Source organism: Haliotis rufescens, unplaced genomic scaffold, assembly GCF_023055435.1.
Source record: "Haliotis rufescens isolate VD_foot unplaced genomic scaffold, xgHalRufe1.0.p SCAF_21, whole genome shotgun sequence".
In the NCBI taxonomy this organism is placed as follows: domain Eukaryota; kingdom Metazoa; phylum Mollusca; class Gastropoda; order Lepetellida; family Haliotidae; genus Haliotis; species Haliotis rufescens.
This window is the reverse complement of record NW_025963902.1, coordinates 10,835,782-10,861,295: the sequence shown is the minus strand read 5'-3', so window position 1 is coordinate 10,861,295 and position 25,514 is coordinate 10,835,782. Positions and strand designations below refer to the sequence as shown.

At 42.0% G+C, this 25,514-nt stretch overlaps 2 protein-coding genes across 2 annotated transcripts in view; both read left to right on the top strand.

The window, feature by feature from the left end:
• Window positions 1-1,592: 1,592 nt before the first annotated feature.
• Window positions 1,593-7,443, top strand: LOC124145705 (formin-1-like). Its single transcript, XM_046515600.2, has 4 exons — window positions 1,593-1,738; window positions 4,145-4,258; window positions 6,568-6,904; window positions 7,376-7,443. The coding sequence occupies exons 1-3, from the start codon at window positions 1,633-1,635 to the stop codon at window positions 6,897-6,899; spliced, it is 552 nt and encodes a 183-aa protein (XP_046371556.2). The 5' UTR covers window positions 1,593-1,632; the 3' UTR covers window positions 6,900-6,904; window positions 7,376-7,443.
• Window positions 7,444-15,608: 8,165 nt separating this feature from the next.
• LOC124128725 (piwi-like protein 1) overlaps window positions 15,609-25,514 on the top strand; it is a 39,850-nt gene continuing 29,944 nt past the window's right edge. The window contains exons 1-4 of the mRNA XM_048401337.1: window positions 15,609-15,646; window positions 18,370-18,421; window positions 23,422-23,686; window positions 24,752-24,969. Of these exons, the coding sequence (XP_048257294.1) occupies window positions 15,609-15,646; window positions 18,370-18,421; window positions 23,422-23,686; window positions 24,752-24,969 (573 nt within the window). The remainder of the gene's footprint in view (window positions 15,647-18,369; window positions 18,422-23,421; window positions 23,687-24,751; window positions 24,970-25,514) is intronic.

The following is a 25,514-nucleotide window of genomic DNA, read 5'->3' as shown; positions in this document are numbered from 1 at the left end:
TTCACACACAGATACTAACTAATTCTAAAATTGCGTTTTGTTTAGAAAAAGAAAGAAAATAATTTTTGCGTGTACACTTCCCCTTTAAGGTACAGTGTGAGTCGTACTATAGACTCTGCTTAATGCAAAGATTTCTATTGGATATGGAAAGGGTTTTGTTGCTTTATTGACAACCCTGCACTGTTAAGGTGTTGTCGCACTAGGCTTTGTTAAATTATAATCTAATCTAATTGCTTATGTCGTTGTTGACGTTTTAGATCACTAGTTTTATGGCTTGTGCTTTCTCACAATTATGTTCTGTAATGCCGAGATTGCACTATGGCAGCAACGTGCGTTCATGATACGTAGTTGAAAGGAATACAATGTTGTTCTTTAACTGTAAAGACATGGTATAGGTCCACAGAATACATTACATTTCAATGGTGGTGTTTCATACAGATGAGTTCAAATTACACTATGTTCTGTATAACGAAATACAGTGTTGTAGAGAAGGCAGTTTCCAGTGATTGCAATCTGACATTTCACATACAGGTACAGTGGATCAAGAACATGTGTGAGTTTATGGTCTTATCAAAACTACCTGTTGTTTTTTGAAGGTCGCTGTAATTACCACAGGGTTAAGGGTACTTTCAGTATGTGAAATATCACCTGGAATGTGAGAGAGCTCAAGGTTTGTTTGAGAGAACTACATCGTGTATTTTTCTGACAAGAACATTAATAACATAAATTTAGTGAGTAGGGTTTTACGCACCTTTGTACCAATATCACGGTTAATCCAACTATTTGTTAATACATCTACGTGTATCTACTGCGCGTTGTTTAAATAATGCTCTATTTTAATTTTCAAAAATAGAGCCACAAGGCTCTGTAACTCACCTGAATTATTAAGGTACAATTTTATGATGGTTCGACATTACTCTTGTAAACTCGTCTGTGGTGAGGTTAAGACAAATTGGTGAAAAAATATTCCAGGAATAGAAACACCTGCAACATAGTTAAGGATGTAAAAACCACAGTGGCTCTTCAGAAGACGTTTTAGGATGTTTTTCGGCACATGATAACATGTAACCCTACTATGTATGTCAACCCATACTCCATACACGTATACACTGTTCATTTAGAATCGCGATTCTTCAGAGAAAAACAAGGTACGTTATTTTGTTGGTTGGTTGGTAGGTTTCTTGTTTAACGCCGCACTCGGCAATATTCCAGCAATATGACTGCGGTCTGTAAATAATCGAGTCTGGACCAGACAATCCAGTGACTGACATCATGAGCATCGATCCACGCAATTGGGATCGATGTCATGCATCAACCAAGTCAGCGAACCTGACCACCCGATCTCCTTTGTCGCCTTTTACAACAAGCATAGTCGCCTTTTACGGCAAGCATGGGTTGCTCAAGACCGTTACAAAGGACGTTTAACGACGACTTCTTGACCCTTCATTAGCTGAATGGAACACTATTCATATGCGTGTTCAGAACATGTAAACTTTCTTATTTTGTTGAGTATAAATAAACTGATTAACCTTCAGTGGAACATTCCCAGGTTGCAACACTGAAACACATTACGGTTCAGGTATAAATTGCTGACCCAGGATCACAGACCCCAGAGACTGCTTGCGAGGCACCATGTCTCAGCTGTTGCCTCTTCTTCTGTGTGCTGTTGTTGGGTGTTCCCTTCAGGGAGCAGCTGGACAATCAACCAATGCAGAGGGCCAAGTGGGTGCGGATAAAGGCGAGTAGCGAAATCATTTATTATCTATTACCTTCATCAACTCTCAGTCCTTAACAAAATAGGTTTCACCTTTGTTTTATTGAGTCACCTTTCAGTGACTGGGTGATTTGATTACAAGTCAGCTAACACTAACAGCTAACAAGAAATAAATAGTAAACTTGTAAAAGTTCTGTGAAACATTTTAGCACGGGTGTACATGCAGTAAAACTGCTGTTAACGTTTAGCACAACACACTCTTCGGTGAACTAATCTATGCATCATCCAAATTTAGTTCTAGCCTGTGTCATTTTCGAGATTAATCAAACATAACTGTAAGAGGTTTGTATATTATTGCATTTTGCTTCTTCTTTGAATAAGACCTGGATGTTTCGTAAATGGAAAGGTTTTACGAAGTATATTCCAGATGTATGTTTGAAACTTGTTATACGCATCGATCACACACCATGCGTGTGACTAAAACTGGACCCGTGAAGATTCCGGGGTAGAATAGGTCTTCAGCAACCCATGCTTGCCGTAAAAGGTGACTATGCTTGTCGTAAAAGGCGACTAACGGGATCGGGTGGTCAGGCTCGCTGACTTGGTTGATGCATGTCATCGATCCCAATTGCGTGGATCGATGCTCATGATATCAATCACTGGATTGTCTGGTCCAGACTCAATTATTTACAGACCGCCGTCATAAGCTGGAATATTGCTGAGTGCGGCGTTAAACATCAAAACAACCAACCAACTAAAAACTGGCCAATGATGTCCGTAGTTTGGAGCAGATGTAAACCATGTTGCTTTGAAGCATCAAGCATATGATCTGGTGATGTCTCAAAATTTGTTTTGTTTGTTTGTTGTTTAACGCCGCGCTAAGCAATATTCCAGCTATATAATGGCAGTCTGTAAATAAGCGGGTCTGGACCAAACAGTCTTGTGATTGACATCATGAGCATCGATCCACGCAATGGAGATACGATGACAAGTAGCGAGCCTGACCACCCGATCCCGATTATCGCCTCTCACGACAAGCATAGTCGCAGCTTACGCTAAGCAAGGATTGCGGAAGATCTATTCTCTTCACGGGTCCTCAAAATTTGTCTCTTATTTTTCTTAAGTTTTGTGTTTACTGCATGTGTTTTCTTAAATAACAACAGATATCAAAATACAAAGAGAGTCCTATCTGTTTCAAGATCCACTTCAACAAAATCATTGATGAGATTGGATTGAAAATAGTTATGTTTTATGGAAGATACATCAAAGGGTAACCTTCCTTTTCCGTGTGGCCTTTTGTAAAGGTATTAAGGGGATAAAGACAGATCTACAATATCCACTTGAAGGTCTGGTTTGTTTCCAGGCCGCCGTCGCATGGCAGTTGTTGTGAGTTGATTTGTTTGTTGCTTTACGCCGCACTCAGCAATATTCCAGCTATATGACGGCGGTCTGTAAATGATCGAGTCTGGTCCAGACAATCCAGTGATTGATATCATGAGCATCGATCCACGCAATTTGGATCGAGGACATGCATCAACCAAGTCGGCGAGCCTGACCACCCGAACCCGTTAGTTGCCTTTTACGACAAGCATAGTCGCCTTTTACGGCAAGCATGGGTTGCTGAAGACCTATTCTACACCGGATCTTCACGGGTCTCATGTGTGGCGTCAGGCAACAGACGCATACTTTTTATGCAAATTGTTTGAGTGGCGGGTGCTACAGGTAGCGCAGGAGATGTTTATCCTTTTTGTGAACACCTTGTGTCATCACTGAAGGGTAATCGAAACAGGCTATTCCCTGGCGTTGATGCTCTATGTTCAGATTGTACTCATATCTTCATGGCTGACATTAAGTGTTAAGCCCTTTTTTTCAGTAGGTATTTGATCACTGCACGTTACTTAAGTTTGTCCAATTTTTAAAAGGCACAGATACCTGCTTATTTTACTGACTTTACGAAACATAAAATCTTTGTGGATATACCTCTATGACATCATAATCTGTCCTGGGGCGGTCGGGTAGCCTAGTGATTAAAGCGTTCGCTCGTCACGCCGAAGACCCGTTTTCGATTCCCGACATGGGTACAATGAAGCCCGTGAAGCCCATTTCTGGTGTCCCCCGCCGTGATATTGCTGGAATATTGCTAAAAGCGGCGTAAAACCATACTCACTCACTCATAATCTGTCCTCAACAAAATATGGACTTTTCTGCAATTCCTTCTTTTTGAGGCTCAAAAGTTACCAGTCACCCTTCGTACGCTATTCATGGACTGTTTCCGTATTTTGGTTGCTGTTTAACGCGACGCTCAGTCAAGTCTCATCCAGACAATCCAGTGACTGACATCATGAACCTAGATCTTCACGGGTCAATACTGGATTGAACTGAGCAAACATAGGTCAGCGTAGATCACGAGCAAAATGATTGCTGTTTCAGATACACTTAAGGACGATGTGGCCTTCCTTGTCAATAGTATACGGACAATGGTGCAAAATCAGCAGAAACACGTCATCAAAGAGGGCATTTCGACTCGCACACTGAAACAACATAGTAAGTTCAACATCTGTTTGGTTTGTTGTAGTTCATTGTATTATACAAATGTAAGTGGTATACCACTTCTTTGTTTTGTTGTTGTTGGTTTCACACTGAATCCCTTTGCGTACAGAGACATGGAGACATTCGGATCCCGCACTCAGCAATATTCCAGCTATATGACGGAGGTCTGTAAATAATTGAGTCTGGACCAGACAATCCAGTGATTGACATGCGCATCGATCCATGCAATTTGGATCAAGGACATGCATCAACCAAGTCAGCGAACCTGACCACCCGATCTCGTTAGTCGCCTCTTACGACAAGTATAGTCACCTTTTACGGCAAGCATGGGTTGCTGAAGACCTACTCTTCCCTGGAAGATCAACATCTAGTTTCAAGGAAAATATTGTTGCCAACCGAGATGCGGTTACTGAACTCCAGTATTGCTTCCTATAAAAACAAATCAAATCGTTTGGAGGGAGCAGGACAGCGAATGGTTACCGCAGCTATTGTCATTCCAATATTTAGAATCACACTGAAACTAAAGTACTCACGAAAATATAAACCTCAGATCTTAAATAAATGCAGTTAATATACAAAATATGTAAATATTCAAACAACTAAATTAGTACTAATTGGGCCGTGGCACAAATACAGCGTACATGTATCAAATGTTTTTATGCCTTTTTACACGTAAAAGTGTGTAAAAATGTGAATAAAACAGACTATTGTGAAACAGGGCATAACCAGGTGTAAGTAGATCAAGGTGACCTATGACACCTTGACGACAGGTGAGAACAGGTGCATAATGCCTATAGTCTGTTTCTGCTATGTCAATTTGGACTTAGTTTTATTTTTGAATGTTGAAAGTGCCGACAAATTACCTCCTGTAAAGTACATTTTGTATTGTTCACTGAGATCAAACTAGCAAATCCAGACTAGTACTTTTCGAGTTGTTTTGTTATTTCGTATTTACAGCTACGTAACACTTTGTGTCGATTTTTAAATTGAGAAAAACAGGGTTTTTTCATTTCCGTGAGTACTTTATATTCCAGAGTGAGTGATTGACTGATCATTCTGTAGCATCCCAGTTTAGCAATATTCCACCTGTAATCGATTTGGGACCAGATACATCAGCGACATGTGATTCACAATCCGAGGCCATCGGTGCAAGAGGGTAAAGGGGGGTCATGGAGGCTATCAAGACGATCCTCTTATGACAAGAGGACCCGTGAAGATTCCGGAATAGAATAGGTCTTCAGCAGCCCATGCTTGCCGTAAAAGGTGACTATACTTGTCGTAAGAGGCAACTAACGGGATCGGGTGGCCAGGCTTGCTGACTTTGTTGATGCATATCCCAATTGCGTGGATCGATGTTCACGATGTCAATCCCTGGATTGTCTGGTCCACACTGGATTATTAACAGACCGCCGTCATATAGCTGAAATATTGCTGAGTGCGGCGTTAAACAAAGAAACAAGCATGCAAATTGATATGGCATAATTTTATAGCTGTGGGACGATACTTTTATTGTAGTTTGATTGCGTGGATCAGTTCGACCAAAAATGTAATATTTTTGCACAAAAACTCATCAATATATTGTTTTTATCAGCTGTGTTCATTGATACGAACGTTACGAAATGTTTAGGATTTCACAAATTGTGCCCACTGCTAATAATCTTAAAAACAGGCATTATATCTTAATTAGGCCAAAACTATCCTACCTGAGTAGGAGTATGGGAGATCGGAACCTGCTTCATCCAGGAAATAGGATATATTCACAATGTAATGCATTTATGAAATGTTGAAGGACTTTTTCCTTTGAACGATCTTCATTTGGTTACATTTATTTTAGACATGATTATAAGTGAACAATTTCTCAGAAACTTATGTGATAAATATGATTCAATTTTCCAGATGTAAATGCTATATTTCATCTTACTAGATTTATTTACCAATACTATAATTGGTAAATATGTTAGAAACATAATTATAACCAAATTGTTACCCTATTTGCTTTTAAGATCTACATTGTCATCCCTTGTTGAAGGATCATCATACATGTAGTTCGACTCTAAAATCTATTTTCATTTTCGCTTTTGAGCTTGATTGTTGCAACTGTGTCACGTGAGTGAGTGTAGTTTTACGCCGCTTTTAGCAATATTCCAGCAATATCATGTGGGGGACACCAGAAATGGGTTCGACATACTGTACCCATAACGGTTACTATGTAAGGTGTCGGCATATAATGGGAATATTGTTGGATGCGACAACATACAAAAACTTACAACGTGACATTCTACATGACTATTCAATGTTTTCAGTTTTGGACATCAACGCCACACTGCACAGTCTCAAATATGTGATGGACAAGAATGTAGAAGAAGATTATCACCGTTGCCTACTACCAAATTTTCGCCCCCATCACAGGAGACGTCATCCTCCTCCTCCGCCCCCTCCTCGTGGCCGTCATCCTCCTCCCCCTCCTCCTCCTCCTCCTCAGAAGAGTGGTCCTGCCACTTCACTGCCATCTCATCATCTAGTTCAACCTACGATTAATGGTGATCCTCCCCCTTCGCATAAGAGCGATCCTGTTCCAAAGCAACCCCCTGCTGGAGACAACAGTGGAAATTCTAGATCCTGGGGACTGATCTAACTTTGGTAAGTAGTGCATTGCATAAGATGAAAACGTGATCATTGTGAAGGATATATCAAGAATTGAACTTGGACATCTGTATAACCTTCACACACACACACACACACACACACACACACACACACACACACACACACACACACACACACACACACACACACACACACACACACACACACACACACACACACACACACACACACACACACGCGCGCGAATGTGAATGTTATACAAATGTCCTATAATATATATACATATATATATATTCACACGCGCAGACACACACACACACACACATATATATATTCTCTTTCTCACACACACACACACACACACACACACACACACACACACACACACACACACACACATATGTAAAATAGAGATGTCCGATCGTATACTGTTTAATGAATTTGACAGTAACGATAACAATTATCACCAAATATTCCTTTCATATATTTGTATTTTACTTCCAGGAATCTTCTACATCATCAGCCGTGCACGGGCATAATGAGTCGCAGTACGAAATAAATGATTGAGAATATCTCAACTTGTGTTACTTTCATCAAAGGAATATATTGGCAACCTTTTCTACAAGTTTTCTGCAGCCTTGAGAAACACTCGATGTTCAGGATGACCCGTAAAGATCCGGGTTAGAATTAGTCCTCAGCAACCCATGCTTGTCGTAAAAGGCAACTAACGGGATCGGGTGGTAAGCCTCGTTGATTTGGTTGATGCATGTCATCGTATCCCATTTGCGTAGATCAGTGGTCATGATGTCAATGATGTTGTTTAACGCCGCACTCAGCAATATTCCAGCTATATGACGGCGGTCTGTAAATAACCGAGTCTGGACCAGACAATCCAGTGATTAATATCATGAGCATCGATCAACCCAATTGGGATCGATGACATGCATCAACCAAGTCAGCGAACCTGACCACCCGATTGACATCATTAACATCGATCCACGCAATTGGGATCGATGACATGCATCAACCAAGTCAGCGGGCCTGACCACCCGATCCCGTTAGTCGCCTTTTATGACAAGCATAGTCGCCTTTTACGGCAAGCATATATTATGGTCGCCTATAGATGTTATGTCCTAGCCCAACATGACTGTCTTATCCAAGAAGATGCGGGTTAGAATTGGTCTTGATCCATCACACTCCAGACATGTTCCATGCGGGCGAGGTCTGGAGAAACAGCCGGCCATGGCAATACAGCAATGTTATAATGCCTCAAAAAGTCTGTTACAACACGTGCAACGTGTGGACGGGCATTATCCTGCTGCAACGTGACGTTACAACCCTGCATTTGCACAAAGGGTAGAACATGATCCGAACAATGTCGTCCCGGTAGCCTACACAATTCCAATTGCCATGAACGGTGATGAATTGTTTTCTCTCATGAGTTGTGATACCACACCGAAAAATGACGTCGTTGAGCAACGCAAGCGTTGCTAAAATAGTCTCCTGGACACATGTGGCCCCTTGCCTGATCATCAGAGCTATCCAGATGAAACCTGGACACATCTATGAACAGTACACTGTCCCAGTTTTGTCTTCTGAACCTTAGATGCTGTCTACACCAAGCTAGGTGTACATGGCGGTGACGTGGAAGCAAAATTGGGCGTATTTCTGGACCTCAGAGCCGGATGTTATGCTCCCTCAACTGGTTGCATACGGTTCTGCCACTGATTGGTCACAACCAAGGATATGTCTGAGTTGTTAATGTGGCATTTTGGTATCGATTAGGTAGATGTGCCAAGCAGGTCTTCTGTACGTGACGTCACACGTTGATGTAATCGTTATTCATTGTGTGCTGTTCTCTTTTTTTTAAAAACGTGTGTGAGTATAACAAACACTCAAATATCTCAAACTGTGCACCTTGCATAAACATGTTCATGCAACTTGTTAATCAATTTACAGTCGAGGAGACGTCTTCATGAATATATATTGAAAGATATATTTCCGAATACATATAAATACCTAATGAACAAAGACTCCATCACAACAGTTAGTTATGAACATAAACCCACATTATAACAACACCTGGCCACTGTCTGTCGAATAACCATCTGTCCTAAGGCATTCGTCGCTGATGGGGGCGGTCGGGTAGCCTAGTGGTTAAAGCGTTCGCTCGTCACGCCGAAGACCCGGGTTCGATTCCCGACATGGGTACAATGTGTGAAGCCCATTTCTGGTGTCCCCCGCCGTGCTAAAAGCGGCGTAAAACCATACTCACTCACTCACTCACTCGTCGCTGATGGCGTCACTGTCGGGAATCGATTCCGTAGATGCAAAGTACGCAAGTACCGGTCTTCATTGGGCATAGTTAGCCTGGATCTGCCTGTTCTTGGCCTGTCTGATGTCTGCCCGGTCTGTCTGTAACGTTGAATCAGGTTAGTTACAGCAACACGGGAGCAACCAAACGTTCTAGAAATGTGTCCATGGGTGACTCCCATCTGTATCATACACAGGACCCGCTCGCGTTTTTCGGGTGTCCGTTGTGGCATTTCTGCGGTGTGTGTTTTCATCAGTTTGAGTGTCTGACATGCCGTCCGTATCATTATTGAATGTGTAGTTGCGGCATCCCAAACGGAACGTGTTTTTTACTTTTTCGCATTTTATACAAGAAAACGTACGTGTATCACTTTCTGCACAGAGTATTGTTGTGTTTGGTCGATATGTTTTGCATTGATTTAGTTTGAACTTGGGTTTTTAATTTGTGCAATAATCATTTATAAAATGGTGAAGTTTCTTTTGGCCGTAAGTTTAGTTCGCCATGCGTCAGAGTGAACGTTCTTTTCCAACAATACAGATATACGGGTGCGTCAGTTTGAACACTCCTCTCTTCGTGTTGCCACCTGGTGTTTCGGAATTACTACACTATTGCTCCTCCGTAGATATTGCCAAATGCACTCACGAAATGCAATGTTAGATTAGAAAGATAACGTCACTTGCTGCTAGACGCGGGCGAAGGAGTAAGTTGGTCGTAACTCTCTACTTTTAACATATGTTGTTTTGCAGTTTTGTCTGTTTGTTGTATAACGCCGCACTCAGCAGTGGTCCATCGGTCTGTAAATAAGCGAATCTGGACACGACAAACCGGTGATTAGTGTTATTGGCAACGAGACACGCCGTCGGGTATCGCTGACACGTCATCTACACATGGTCTGACCTTTGGATCCATTAGGTCGCCTCGTATGACAAGCATAGGTTAATTGGAATTAGGGGAGGGGGTTATTCTAATCTGTTTCTTTTGAACCAAATGTATGGCCCCGAGTCAATCTACTACTACTACTACTACTACTGCTGATACTACTACTACTGCTACTACTATTACTACTATTACTACTACTACTACTACTACTACTACTACTACTACCCGGGTCGATCGATCAGTGTGTACTCCGTTTTCATTCTCAACAATTTCAATTTACTACTACTACTACTACTACTACTACTACTACTACTACTACTGCTACTACTACTACTGCTACTACTACTACTACTACTTATCCAAATTGCATGGATCGATGCTCATGATATCAATCACTGGATTGTCTGGTACTGACTCGATTGTTTACAGACCACCGTCATATAGCTGGAATATTGCTGAGTGTGGGATTAAACAAGAAACCAACCAACCTTTGTATGCCTATAATATGTTTCAATTAGCCGATGGAACAATATTACTTAAAAAACAAAGGGAATATTTGAAATTCAGGGATAGAAGTTAGCGCCAACCCGAGCAGTTTTGTTTTGATGTTAAGGTACCAAAGGGCTAGTAGAATTTCAAATTGGGAGGGGGGTGCTATATGTTGTCCCTTTTCGGACTCGTACTTTCTTGATTAATTTCCACCCCTGAAATTATAGAATATAGCACGGTTATGGGCCGGGAAGGCGAAAATCAATCCCTTAGAGTTAGAAATTACGTTCACCTTCCCGGTCATCACAAAAATTCTTATTATGGCAGATGATCGCCTTCCCGGTACTTGTTAATTACAAAGAAAACACCAATGAAATGAGGACACTATTGGACTATCTGGACAACAAAGTCAATATATAACAAGTATAGTATAACATATCATATGTCATGCATGTATTTGAAGATGTATATAGACATACATTTTATCATTTATGTAATAATTCAGTTCATTCCCAGTGCAGTAGATCTGCCACATCGTCAGTGTAGTCCATTGTTGTCGTCAATTGGTTCAACAGATCTTCTTTCAAGGCACGGAGTCGAGAGTCAATCACTCGGTATTTTCTCTTCCGAGCAGGTGCCCTTGGGTGAGCGCCTAGCTGCTCAATCCTCACTTCTGTTAAAGATTGTTCACGTTTCAGAAGATTCACTACCTCGAAGATGTTAGGGTGAGTCTTCTGGGCGCTCTTGTTCAGGTGATGATGCCATCCTTCAAGGTTGTTGTTTGTTCTGCGTCCCTGGTTTCCGAAGTGATTCCACAGGTCCTTGCTCCAAGATCCTTCTACCCATGTAGTGGTATCATAGTGCATGAAGCGCGTCACCTTGATGCCTTGAGGACTGTCTGCAATCGCATCAACCATGTCTAGTGGCACCAAGGGAAGGGCAGAAGCTCGTCTTACAACCTTCTTCACTTCTTCAACGCTAGTGTATTCTGTTGCCAGTCCTTCCTTCTGTACGCGTCGCCACATACTCTGGGTAAAGTGAAAGAAGCAGCCTCTAGTATGTGTAGTTGCGAACACAGATTGAACGGCGTTGTGGGCAGCGCGCTCAAAGTCTAGCTGAAACACCCGGGGAGTCCAGTCAAAACCTAAGTTGTGTGCAGCCTCTTGGATGTATTCAAAAGCTCTCACGTAAGTACACTCTGCCTTGTTTGGTAGAAGACAGAATATAAGAGGGAACATATGCTCTTGAAACTCAGCATGAATGGTGTACACTTGGTCGAACAGCTTCGGAGAAGACGAGAAAGTGCCATCTGCATACACAATGTCTGCTTCACACAACAGTTCTAGGTTCTTGTCAGTAGTGAAGATAAGGATAGGGTCTTCGCCTTCTGACATAGGTACCGTATGAAGAAATCTCTCTCCTCCTTGAGTACGGGTCCACTCTCCTTCTAAGTTGACGTGTAGTCTACTTTGGGGCAGGCGTGGAACAGTCTTGTGACGCTGGCGGTAAAGGATAGTCTTCATCGCTGCAAAGGTCGTGATCTCAGCCAGCACACCATCAGGTACAACGTCATGGTTCTTCCTCAGGTTGGCGATCTCATCATCGTAGATCCTGGGTATAGGAGTCACCTCGGTCTTGGTACGATGAACTAGTTTCGATTTGAAGGCATCAACGTGCATGATGAAGGGCTGTTCTACATGGTTGTGTGCCTGTCCTTGTGACTGAAGGACATCATCGGAGGTGACGAGTTTGGCCTTGCACTGGCTGGTGACACACTTCCAATAAGTCTTCTCATCAGTCTTCTTGTTAATACGATACTTATGACCACTGTAGTAAAGATGCTTGCCGCCACGAACAGAGTCGATGAAAATCAAACGTACCTGTGCATTAGCCATCGTTTTGAACGTTAATGATCTTAGGTAGTATTATGGATTTTACGACCGCTTCAGCCGTTGGCTATTTCGCAGTCGGGGCCAGACGGGTTAAACAATAATAAACAATAGTGGGTAATACATAAGTAATCGGCTGGCCCAAAAAAATGTAAATTAGGGGGGTTAAAGAAGAAAGAAATATAGTAAAGGGGTGTGAAGGGGAAAGAAGTTTAGCAGTAGTAATGTAGAACTGTAAGAAACCTAGTCTAAGGGAAGTAACTAGTGTAGAGACTTAGTATGATATATAATCAGTTAAGCTGATATGCTATGTAATAATATGTATTATAAAATGAAAAATAACAGTGGGGAGGGTGGAAAACCTATCATAAAAAGTTTGGGCTTACTGGCTGGGGTAGGGAGTCAGGAGAGGGGGGGGGGGGGGGGGGGGGGGGGGGGGAGTATTGGCCGTGCGCGTGGGTGCTGAGCTTGGGTTGGTGGCTGGTTAAACGGTCATGTTTATTATAGTATGGATATGAGCGAATTTGTCGCGCGGACGTCGGAGAAGTCGGTCCGCGCTGAGAATTTGGATCCCGATCCTAAATTGTAAATGTGTTGGTTTTAGATATAGTGTATATGCTGTAATTTGTTGGGATTTTTCTAAAGTTTGCTTATTAGATTTGTAGTTTTAAGGAATGTGGCTATATGGGTAAATTTAGCGGTATGGTTGAAGGGGTCTAGAAGCAGTTGGATGTTGTTTTTGAGCTGTGGGGGAAGAGAGTTGTATAGTTGTGTTTGTTGTTGTTTATATTGTGAGCAGTGGTTGAATATATGGTCTAGTGTTTCAGGTGTGTTGCAGTGTATGCAGTTTGGATGTGGGTGTCTGTTTTGTTTGTGGAGTGTTTCGTTTAAATTAGTTTGGCCGCTTAACATTCTATTAATGATTTTATCTGCTAAAATGGACTTTGTGAAGTTCCGACACTTTGTGACTGGCTTATTAAAGAGGGATTTTGTCAAGATTGACTTACAATTTTGAATATTTGTTTTGAAATTTTGAGATAATGTGTTTCTTTTGATTAGTGATTTTATCTCGGCTTTACTGGTGGTGAAGTCAATACTTGGTGATGGTTGGGTGGTGGCTAGTTTTGCTGCTGTGTCTGCTGATTGGTTGCCTGTTATGCCAGTGTGTGCAGGTGCCCATAGGAGAGTTATTGTTTTATTAGATTCTGTGAGTTTTGTGTGGATGTCTATGATATTGTTTATTATGTCTTGCCTTGATTTAGATTGTTTATTATGAATTTGGGTTAGTGCGCCTAATGAGTCTGAAATTATAAGGAAGTTAGTGTCAGTAGATATTTTTATGTAGTGATATGCACATTGTATAGCCAGTAGTTCAGCTGTGGTGATATGTGTGTAGTTGGTATAGTGGAAGTTTGTGGTGATTGGTATAGGTTGTGTGATCTGGATGCCTAGTCCTGTTATGTCATTATTAGTCTGTGATGCATCGGTATAGATATGGGTGTGGTTGGGCCAGTTTTGATGTATGTAGTTATTAGATATTTCTTTTTTGTCAAGGTTTTTGGGGTCAGGATGTGAGATGAATGTTTTGTGGAGTGAGAGGTCTGTTTCAGGGGGGGGGGTTGTCATTTATGAATATGTTTTGGGGGTCTATGTGTTTGATGTTTTCTAGCTTGTATGTTTTTAAGAGTTTATAGAGATGTGTGAGATAGGGGGCTAGTGTGTGATTGTTTTTGAATTTCTTTAAGGTGGCAGGTCTAAGAGTGTTGTATTTAGTGATGATTTGTTTTAGGATGGGGTTTTGTTGGGCCCCAGCCCAGTAGTTGAGAGTGGTTTGATTGCGGCGGAGTTGGATGGAGGTGGTTCCTGATAGTAGCTGGAGGGTATTTAGGGCTGTAGCGGTTCTGGTACCCAGGGCTATCTTTAGGGCTTTATATTGAATGGAGTTTAGTTTGTTATTGAGTGTTTCTGATATGGAGTTGAGGACTGGAGCAGCATAGTCAATCTTAGATTGAATTAGTGACTTGTATATATTAAGTAATGTTTGTTTGTCAGCGCCCCAATCAGTGCCGCTGATGGCTCTCATTAGATTTAAGTCTTTTTGACATGATGTGACCAAATTATGAATATGGGGAGCCCATGTTAGGTGCTGGTCAAAAGTAATTCCCAGAAATTTAGCTTCCTTTTTGAATGAAATGGTTTGATCATTAAGGGTGAGTTTGGGTGTACAATTTGGCATATGTCTATTTTTGAAGAGTAAGCCGATGGTTTTATTAGTGTTAATTTGGAATCCCCACTGGGTTGCCCAAAGTTCTATATGTTTCAGGAGGGGTTGAATTCTTTTTTGGATCTCTTTTAGAGATGTTGACGACGTCCAGAAGGAAATGTCATCTGCGAATTTTTTTAATTTTAGATGGGAAAATGTCGTCAATCATAAAGTTGAAAAGTGTTGGAGAGATTATACTACCCTGTGGGGTGCCGTTGTCTAAAGGATGTGGGTCAGATAGAGTGTTGTTGGTTTTAACTGTGATGTTTCTGTCTGTTAGGAAAGAGTGTATGAAATTTAGAATTCTACCATCTATGGCTTTTGCTTTAAGTTTTTGGATTAGGCCATGATGCCAAACCATGTCAAATGCTTTACTAAAGTCTATGAAAATGGCCACAGTATATTGTTTTGGGGCGAGTGCTGTTTTAACGTCATGTTCTAGATGTAAAACGTGGTCTAAAGTTTGTCGATTAGACATAAAACCACTCTGGTCCTCATTAAGTAGTTTTTGGGATGAAATTTGGAATTTTAGTCTATTGTTTATGACGGATTCCATTATTTTGCAAATATGGGAGGTTAATGAGATAGGGCGGTAGGAATCCGGTTCTTTGGGGGGCTTGCCTGGTTTGAGAAACCGGTACTACTAGGGCTGTTTTCCAAGAATGGGGGAGGGAGCCAGAAGTCCAAATTTGATTAAATAATTGGAGAAGGAGTTTTTGAATTTTAGGGGGGAGGTGGTTAAGAATAGTGTAGCTAATGTTGTCTGGGCCTGTGGCTGGGGCTGTATTTTTGTTATTGATGGCTGTTTGTAGTTCATGTATGTTTATTGTTTTATTGTATGACATGCTTGTGAGGGGTGGTCTGGGAGAATAAGTGGGGTGGTTTTTAATAGTGTCTTGCATGATGGGGGTGTGGTTGGCGGAGCTGCTAGTAGCCGAAAAGTGAGCAGCCATGGCGTTAGCCTTTTCTCTATCTGTATTTAGGTTAGGAAAAGATGGGGATGAGAAGGTTTTTGAAGTGCCCTTTATGGCTTTAAGTTTTTTCCACAAAATTTTAGTATTTTGTTTCCCCATTTTCAAGGAGCTGTAAAAGTTTGCCAATGTTTTCTTTTGGCTGCTCTTATAAGTTGTTTAGTTGAATTTCTGAGATGTTTTGCCAAGGGGAGTTTGGTTATGTCCCTCTTGGCTTTATTAAGTGCCTTTTTTCTAAGTTTTCTGGAATTTTCTATTTCTGAGCTCCACCAGGGGACAGTGATATGGTGCGGTGAGGTTTTGACTGTTGGGATGCATTGGAGGGCTATATTGTGAATTGTATTTGTAAAGTTTGTATTGAAAATGTCGTTGTCAATGTTGTGTATATTATGTGTGTTTATTTTATTGCAGAGTGTGTGGAATGTTTTCCAGTCAGCCTTTTTGAGATTGAATTTGGGTTGCTGGGGTGTGTTGTCTAATGGGGTGGCAGTTTGGGATTGGGGTAGGGGTGGGGTTGGGGTGGGTAGGGATAGTGAAATTTTGATGGGCGTGTGATCACTGCCCCAGGTGTCCGAATGGGCCTCCCAGCAGAGTTTAGGATGGAGATGGGGGGTAGTGAAAGTAAGGTCGATTGCTGTGGGGGATTGGAGGTGGCTTGTGGGGTACCTAGTGGGTTGGTTATCATTTAAGCAAATAAGGTTGTTTAATTCTGACCATTCTTGAATTAGTTTACCGAATCTATCTGTATAGTTTTTTGTGCCCCACAGTGGATGATGAGCATTGAAATCGCCTAGAAAGATGGTGTTTGGTTCAATAAATTTGGTTAAGACATTAAGGTCTTCAACTGAGAAGGGTTTTGTTCTGCTATGATAGACATTTATAATACTGATTTTGGTTTGGTTTATAGTTGTTTTGATGGCCAGGCATTCCAGATTTGGGGTAGGAATATCTATTATGTCATAGTCAAGATGGTTTTTGATAAAGATGCCCAGGCCGCCGTGTGGTGGTCCTGGGCAGTTAGTGGGTCGGGGTCTATCTTTTCGAATGAGAACATAGCCTGGAATTTTGAAGGTCTTTTTGGGAGATAATTTAGTTTCTTGGGCTGCGATTAATAATGGAGAGATTTTTTGAAGGGCGATGAGGGCCTTAAGCTCATGCCCATTGGTGGCGATCCCGTTGCAATTCCACTGGATGAACACCATTAGCTGGTTTTAGAATGAAGGGGAAGTTGAATGGATGGTGTTCCGGGGCTAATTTGGAATAATGTAGACAGAGTTTCATTTAAGGGTCCTTAAGGCTGCCTGGAATTGTTGTAGGGTTTTTTGGTATATGTTTGCTTGGTGGGCTAGGGAGTGGAGTTTCTTGGTGGTGGGGTTTCTAAGGAGAATGGCTGCTGAGATGAATTCGATGATTTTGTGTGTATTTGAGTGAAGTTTTTTGGGTGTGACTATGACTTGGGGGGTTGTTTTGAGTGTTTGGAGTTTGTGGGAGAGTAGTTGTTTTCGTGTTGTGTTGATCCTGTAGTTGATTTGCTTGTTTTTGTGTTGAGGTTGGTTTGATGGAATTGGAATGGCTGATCTAGCTGGATGGAGGGGTTTGGGAAGGGACAGGTCTGGTTGGGACTGTAAGGGTGTGGGTGGGTCAGAGGGGGGGGCTGTTTGAATGGAGAGGAGGGCCAGGATGGGGGGGTTAGGGGGGGGGGAGCTGGACAGGAGGGATTATGAGGGGGGATTGGTAAGGGGCTGGGGGCAGGTGGGGTTGGGGGGTGGGTAACAGAGCCAATTTGGGAGCTGTTTGGGGATGGGGCTTGTGGGGGGGGTGTGGGGATGGTTGGGGGGGAGGGGGGTAGGGAGAGGGAGGATGTGGGGGTGGGGGTGGGTAGTAGAGGGGGGGGGGGGTGCTTGGGAGGGGTTATCATTCCTGAAGAGTTGTTAACGTTTTCTCCCTTGGGGGCGGGGCGGGGGGGGGAGGGTTTCTGGGAGGGAGCTGGACAGGGAGTCAGTTGTAGAGTCGAGGTCGATGAAGTCGGGGATGGAGTTGTATATGGGAATTGTAGCTGGTTTGGGTAATTGGGCTTTGGTGATATGTTTGTTGAGCTTAAGGATGTGTGACTGTTTGATCGGGCAGGTGTTTTGGGTAGCTGTGTGTCCCTCTGATTTACAGTGTATGCAATATGCGGCCCATGTGCATTCTGGGGCTTCATGTCTGTATGAGCCGCACTTTTGGCACATGGGTGGCTGTCTACATGTGGATGTTGGGTGGGTGAATGAATGGCATATGGAGCATTGGGGTGGGTTTTTTCTAACTGGGTTGACTTTGAATGTAAGTGTGCCGAAAGTAATGTGTGTAGGGAGTTCAGTTGTTTTAAATGTAAGAAATATTGTTTCGGTTGTTGTCCTGCCCGGGATGGGTGTACGATTGTTGATGCTTTTGAAATGTATGATCTTTGGTTGGGTGTGAAGTTTGTTTGCCATGTTGATGTAATCTTGGATGTCTTCTTGTGTATCCCTGTAATCTATGTAAATGACCCCTTGTATCTGTGTAAACCATTTAGGCACCTGCCATGTGATGTTGAGTCCGTCTATGATTGGTTGTCTGCTGGCGTGTGTGAGTGTTTCGTGGTTTGGAAATGTAAGTTTGTATCCCCTGCCGCATTTGTTTATGTATTTGTATGTAATGTTTGCTTTGTGCAGGCAGAGGGCGAATTTGTTGGTGGAAAAGGTGTCGTTTAACGGTGTGGATGTTGTAGAGAATGCGAGTAGAATGTGTTTGGATAGTGTAGTTGTTTGTGGGGGGGGTTGTTGAGAGCAGGTTTTTTTGGTAGTTTGTTCTATTTCAGGGGGTGAGTGAGAAGGGCGTTTTGTTTGTTTAGGTGATGGATGTTTGTTTTCTGTTTGGGGTTGAGTGGCCTGGCTTGGGGTTTGGGGTTGTTGAATTATAATATGGGGTTCAATGTGTTGATGAGAGGGGGGGTGGTGTTTTGGAATGGTTGGGTTTGGGGTGGGGGGAGAGGGGGATGAACCTGACGGGGGTGGGGGGAGTATAAGGTTTAGTTCTTCCAGGTCGAGGCCGAAATCAAAGGGGATTGGGTTTGTGTTGTGTGTTGGGGTGAGACCTGGAAAGTGTTGTTTACTATTGATGGGTGTGGTGAAGAGGGAGTTGGATTGGGGAGATGAACGAGGGGGGGAGTCCATGATGGGGACGTGTTGGAATGGGGGTTGGGGGGTGGGTGGGGGGGGTATGAGTATTGACAATGTGAGTACAGTGGGGGGGGGGGGGGAACACAGTAATAGCACAATAGTATAAAGAAAAAGGGAGTAAGTAAGCATGCAGTATGGGAGGAGGGGATAAAGGTAGATATACTTAGCAGTAATAAAAAGATTGGAGATTGTTGGATGGATGCCAGTGGTTTTCCAGACGGAGAGGCGAGTGAGTCTCCTAGTCCGGGGGCCAACTTGGCCGTGGAGCGATAGTGGCGTTCGCTGATGTAGTTGGATAGTCTTAGTTCGATATCCCTGATTTGGTTAGGTTCGAGATCCCAATTTGGGTAGGAAGTAGATTTGAAGGAGGGCTAGTGCACAACAAAATGTCGTCCGACCATGCCGGAAGTAAAACGGTTTGTGTGTTTTGTGTGCTGTTAATGATCTTCTACATATAAAAATCTTATATACTTCTTACTTGGGTTTCAGAACAAAGAGACATCCTACTCACATTTCAAACAACTTTTGCGTTAAAGTCGCATCTTCTCAATACAAGATATAGTAGTAGAGATTAACTGATTCCCGCGTGTTGTTATAGCTTCGTCGTTTCTTTACTAGATTACTTAATCTGAGTTCAATGCAAGTTAGTAATCACATTCTCTGAGTTCAATTTTAACAAATTTAGTAGATTATCTCTTTCTTTATTTTTCCGTCTCACGAGTTCAATGGAAGTTAGTAATCACATTCTCTGAGCTCAATTTGTTTTATCTCTTTCTTCACTTTTCAATCTCACAACACCCCAGTGTCCTCAATGTATAAGTGTCCGTTGTATACATAACGAGGGTACACATCACTGTTCTTTTTTTGGTCTGGCGCAAAATCCACGCCTTTAGAGGTTTAAAACGACATAAAAAAAACACCTAGCATTAACAACTCAACCAACCCCGCCCAAAAAGCAAATAATCTCGCCAACCACTTTTCGGCCGTTAGCAGTAACTCCAACTTCAGCCAAAAATTCCAAGAAAAACTTAAAACAGAAAACAAACCCACAAAAGAACCAAACAATAACAATCTGGAAATAAACCAACCCTACACAATGGAGGAGCTCCTCTACGTAATCCAAAACAGGAAAAAGGGCACAGCCCCAGGATTAGACCTAACTTCTTACCAAATAATTAAAATACAATCTCATCTACCTAAACGGACAGGTTCCTACTCCCTGGAAACAGGCCCTAGTCATACCAATCCCTAAACCTAATAAACCAGCTAATCAAGCTAACTCATATAGACCAATATCCCTAACTTCAAACTTATGTAAAGTAATGGAATCAATGGCTAAAAATAGATTACAACATTACCTAACCCAAAAAACCATCATAAACCCAGATCAAAGCGGTTTCACTCCTGGCCGCTCAACCCTAGATAACCTCGCCCGACTAGAGCAAGATATAAAGACAGGACAACTAAATAAACAATATACCACAGGCATCTTCTTAGACTTCTCTAAAGCTTTCGACATGGTATGGCACGACGGGCTAATACAAAAACTTCAAAAAATGAGGACTCAAAGGTCAGATAATAAACTACATCCAGGACTTCCTAAACAATCGTAAAATAACCGTGGGTATAGACCAAACACTATCGGACCAATGTCCCCTAGAAAATGGCACTCCCCAGGGCAGTATCCTAAGCCCCACCCTCTTCAATATAATGATAAACGATCTATTCGAGGGCCTATCCCCTAAAGTAAACACATCGAAATTCGCGGATGATGGAGCCCTCTGGATCCGCACTAAAAGCATTAAAATGGCCCAAAATTTACTCCAAAAATCTCTTAATAAAATACAACAATGGGCTGACAAATGGGGCTTCTCCCTTAACTCAGAAAAAACAACAGGAATAGTATTCAAACATAAAAACATGAAACCCGCCTCCCCAATCCTCCAGCTAAACAACCAAACAATCAAATTTAAAAAACAAACCAAATTCTTAGGACTTATTTTCGATGAACATCTCACCTGGGATGCTCACATCCAAAACCTAACAACTAAATGCAGTAAAGACCTAAACACCCTAAGATGCCTAACTGGCTCTAACTGGGGAGCCTCCAAAGATACCCTCCTCTCTCTCTACATATCACTAATTAGATCAAAACTAGACTACGGCTGCGCCATATACAACACCCTAAACAACTCTCTATCTAAAAAACTTGACTCAATACAATATCAGGCCCTCAAACTAATTACACGCACCCAACATGGCACCTCCTACACTTCACTTCAGGCCTTAACAGGAGAAATGCCACTAAGTCTACGCAGGGAACAGCTAAGCTTAAATTTCTGGGCCGCGTCCCAATCAAACCCTCTCATCCAAAACTTAATAAACCAAAATATCAGCCCCAAAAACCAAGCTCTAGCTCGTAAACACCCCTTACTTACCCAAATATCCCAAAGAATAACAATCTACCTCAATGAACACCAAATTAAAAATCTTAAACAAAACTGCAAACAATCAAATAGCTTCACCCCTAAACTTAAAATACCCAAAATAGACACAACACTAGCTAGCCAAATAAATAAACAAACCGACCCAAACATAGCTAAAACCCCCACACTAGCATACATACACGAAAATTGGCCAAATTGGTGTCACATTTACACGGACGGATCTTCAGATCCGACCTCCAAACACACAGGTTTCGGAGTCCATACCACACAACCAACTAAAACCACACAATCCTTCCGACTCCCAAACAACCAATCAATATTCACGGCAGAACTAATGAGCATGGCCTCAGCCCTCTATAATCAAGAATCCAAAAAACAAAAACAAAATCCTAATACTTACCGACTCCCTAAGTGGACTGCAAGCCCTCCAAAACAAAAATACCAAAAACCGACCTAAATTAATAAATCAAATACTTAAAAGCTCCAACGACCTATCTAAGGCAGGCAAACAAATAACCTTCTTGTGGATACCCGCCCACGTAGGAATATACGGTAATGAAAACGCCGATAAAGCAGCTAAACTATCCCTCAAAATCCCAGAAATAAGCTTAAACTTACCAATCTCAAAATCAGAAATTAAAAGCGTAAACAAGCAAAAAATCACCAAACAAATGGCATAACCTTTATCTAAACTCAAATAGCCAAATCAAAAAAGTACTCAGCAAACCACTAACCAAACCAAAAATTCTCCATCCATCAAAAAAAATCGACAGAGTAATCACTAAACTCTAAACAGGACACACCAACCTAAATAACCATCTAATTTTTTTTTTAAAAACATACTACAGGTAACTGCCCACACTGCAAACAACTAGAAACCCCAGAACATGCACTCATCCACTGCACACATTACCTAACACATCGAACCGCATTACAAATCACCCTCAATCTAAACAAGGCTCTCACTCTAGAAGCAATACTAAACCCACAAAATAAACTAGAAAACTTCAAGGCCCTAGGCGTATTCTTAATCAAAACGGAACTAATAAAACGCATCTAAAAACACTATAATCTACCAAATCAAAATTACATAAACAAACAAACATCCACCATACCCAGCTCCCTTAATTCTCCTCCCCAACCCCATCGGCATCTATTCCAAATCTCAAAATTCCAAAATTCTATATAAGCAACCCCTAAAGCCCCCTCTTGGGTTGCACACACCACTTTCGCCCCTTTCGGAAACACATTAAATGGCCTGGCCGGGCCCGTGTGCGAAATACGCATCAGTCGGAAAGCGCACGTTAAATCTCCAAAGTAAGTAAGTAAGTAAGTAAGTACTGTTCTTTTCATTCGCCTTCCCGGTTCCCTGTCCCTTACCCCTCCATTCGCCTTTCCGGTACTACTGGTAAAAAGATTTTCGACTTCCCGGGCCGACACATATAGCACAAGCCCGTTAATCGTGTCTTTTAGTGCAATCCTAAAGGTATCCTGAAGACTACAAGTTTCAGGTTGTGGTTTCTTTTCAGGGTCTTTTTTTTCGGGATGGCGTGGATGAGAATGACAGGTTATATTAAACTTTGTTATTAATGTTAGGGCTAGCTAATCAAAACTCATTATTTCGTGTATAATGCGCACCCCCTTCTGCACAGCTGTGTTTTTTGGAGAAATTAGTGCGCGCTATACTCAAGAAAATACAATAATTAAAACAATATTAAAAGGAATTTTAATAAAATTTATGAAATAAGTCCACTTTAATAGCCAGACTGTCATTACATGATTAAATTGCGTACTTCAGTATGGATTTGTTGACATGATTAATATGCGTACTTCAGTATCGATTTGTTGACATGGTATTTCCAGTGTTATTTGCTAACGGTAATGTCTTTCTGTTCGGGGGGGGGACATCAAAACTCATTATAGCATGTATAATACGCACCCCCTTCTACACAGCTGTGTGTTTTTTTAAGAACACTATACTCAAGAAAATACGGCAGTAAAACATTTCCCTTTTTAAGGGTTTTGGTATATGTTATCATTATGTGGACTAGTGGATGAAAACTGTTAGTTTTCTATCGCCGATCTGATATGTTGGCAGGTGTACAGCCGGGAAGCTGCAGCAGCTCCACCCCCACCAGCTGGGGCTGGGGCGGGACCCCCTCCTGCCAGTGGACGGGCTTCCTACAGAGGTGGGGCAAAGGAGCCCCGGCCTGGGATGGCGGGAGAAGTACCTCGGCCACCCATCGAGGAGATAGCATCTATGTCCATAGGCACTGGAGATGCTAGCGAGGTGGGAAGGAAGCGATCTGACTTCCGTTACACTGATCTGAACACAAGGCCAGCACACATAGCTGATAAGAAGGGTAGGAGGAATTATTGTTACCATGGTTACTAGTCCAAGCTGTATTCTGGAATGAATTGATTTTTACAAAGCACAGTTCAAACTGACTTTTTCAGTAAACCAGTACACATGTAGATCCGGCTTTCAACTCGCAAGTTAAAATACTGCAGTCTGTTTGTTTCATGAATTCTGTGGCAGAAATATGTTAGGTTCTTCACAAAGTAGTTTTCTGCAAGATAGCTACATTTCTGTACTGAGTGGACGTCACATTTGTTGCAAAATTTTCTGCGAAAGCGCAATACAGCAGGCACTGTTACTCGTATTGGAAGTGGTTATAAAATAATGATTTATCCTCCAAACTGATTGGTCAGCAAACTCAATCAGTTGTGTCAGTTTGCTGTTTCTGTGTTAAGTTAGTAAAACTAGATCACACCTAAAAACAAATACTTACTTCAGCTCTTAATTTCTCAAGGGGGCACGGATGGCCCAGTCATCTATGGCGCCGTGATTCGCTGTGCAGAGTTGCATCCCTTGGGCATGTCAGAAACCTATGATTGTGGGTTCGAATCCCGGTTCGCCCCGATTATGTTTCTAGGTTTGTCAGCACCATACCCGTGCTCGTTGGTTTCACCAAAGTGGTAAAGGTCTGAGACCTGCATCACTTCGGGCTTAGCTTTGGTGAATGTTGAATGATGCTGAGAGTTTAGGAGTATTTGAATAGTTCATGGTGTTCATTGAAACCACACAAGTCAGGAAAGTTTCTTATTCTTCAGTTCTTTTATCATGTGTCTGATGAAACATCCCTGGAAAGTATGAAAACGTGCAGACTGCCACACACTAGTGGACAGCGTAAGACATTGTCACTAGTCCCATAGTCCTTGCCAAACTGCCCAATAGTTAAGGTATCATAAGGACTAGTAGAATCTTTTCCTTTTCAGGGGTTTTGCTATAAGTTATTATAAGGACTAGTGGGTTACAATAGTTATTTTCTATCGCGGAGGATATACGGATATTGCTTGAATATGTATCCCTGGGTGCCTGGGCATATTCTAATATAGTTGAGATTAAGTGAAGTGTTGTGTTGCAGGAACCTCGGGCCGCCCCATGCCTGTTTTGGCAAATTTCTTCCGCCTGGAGACTGCGCCGGATTGGATGTTGTATCAGTATCATGTGGACTTCAATCCAACCATTGACTCCAGGAGGTTGAAGAATGCATTGTTAATGTCACATATTGAAAGTCTGCTTGGAAATACTCGGGCTTTTGATGGCATGATTTTGTACTTGCCCAGGAAACTACCACAACAGGTGAGTTTGATTGATAAAGTTTTGTCTCCTTATTTAATGCTACACTGAGCAGTATTCCAGCCATATGATGGCGGGCTGTAAATAATAAAGGTTGGGGACAGATATTCCTGTGAGCAATTGAGCATCGACCTATGCAATTGGAACATGACATGCATCAACTAAGTCAGCAAATCTGACCACCTGATCCCGTTACTTGCCTCTTATGACAAGCATAGGTTGCTGAAGACCATTATAGCCCAGATCTTCATGGTTGATAAGAAGGCAAATGTTAAGAGTTTTCTTGCTTATCATGAAGTAGCATTTTAAGGTTTGGTTGAGGGCATGGATACATGCAACTGGGTAGGCATGTGGGGGATTCTGGGTTAGAATTGGTTCCCAGAAACCAATGCTTGTTGTAAGAGGCAACTAAATGGTTCAGGCCTCGTGATTCAGTTCATTGCTTGTTAACGTGTCGCAATGGCTGAGATTGTTGCTCATAATATTAATCATTGGACTGTCTGGTTGATGCTCGAATATTTGCAGGCAACCATCATAGAGCTGAAATA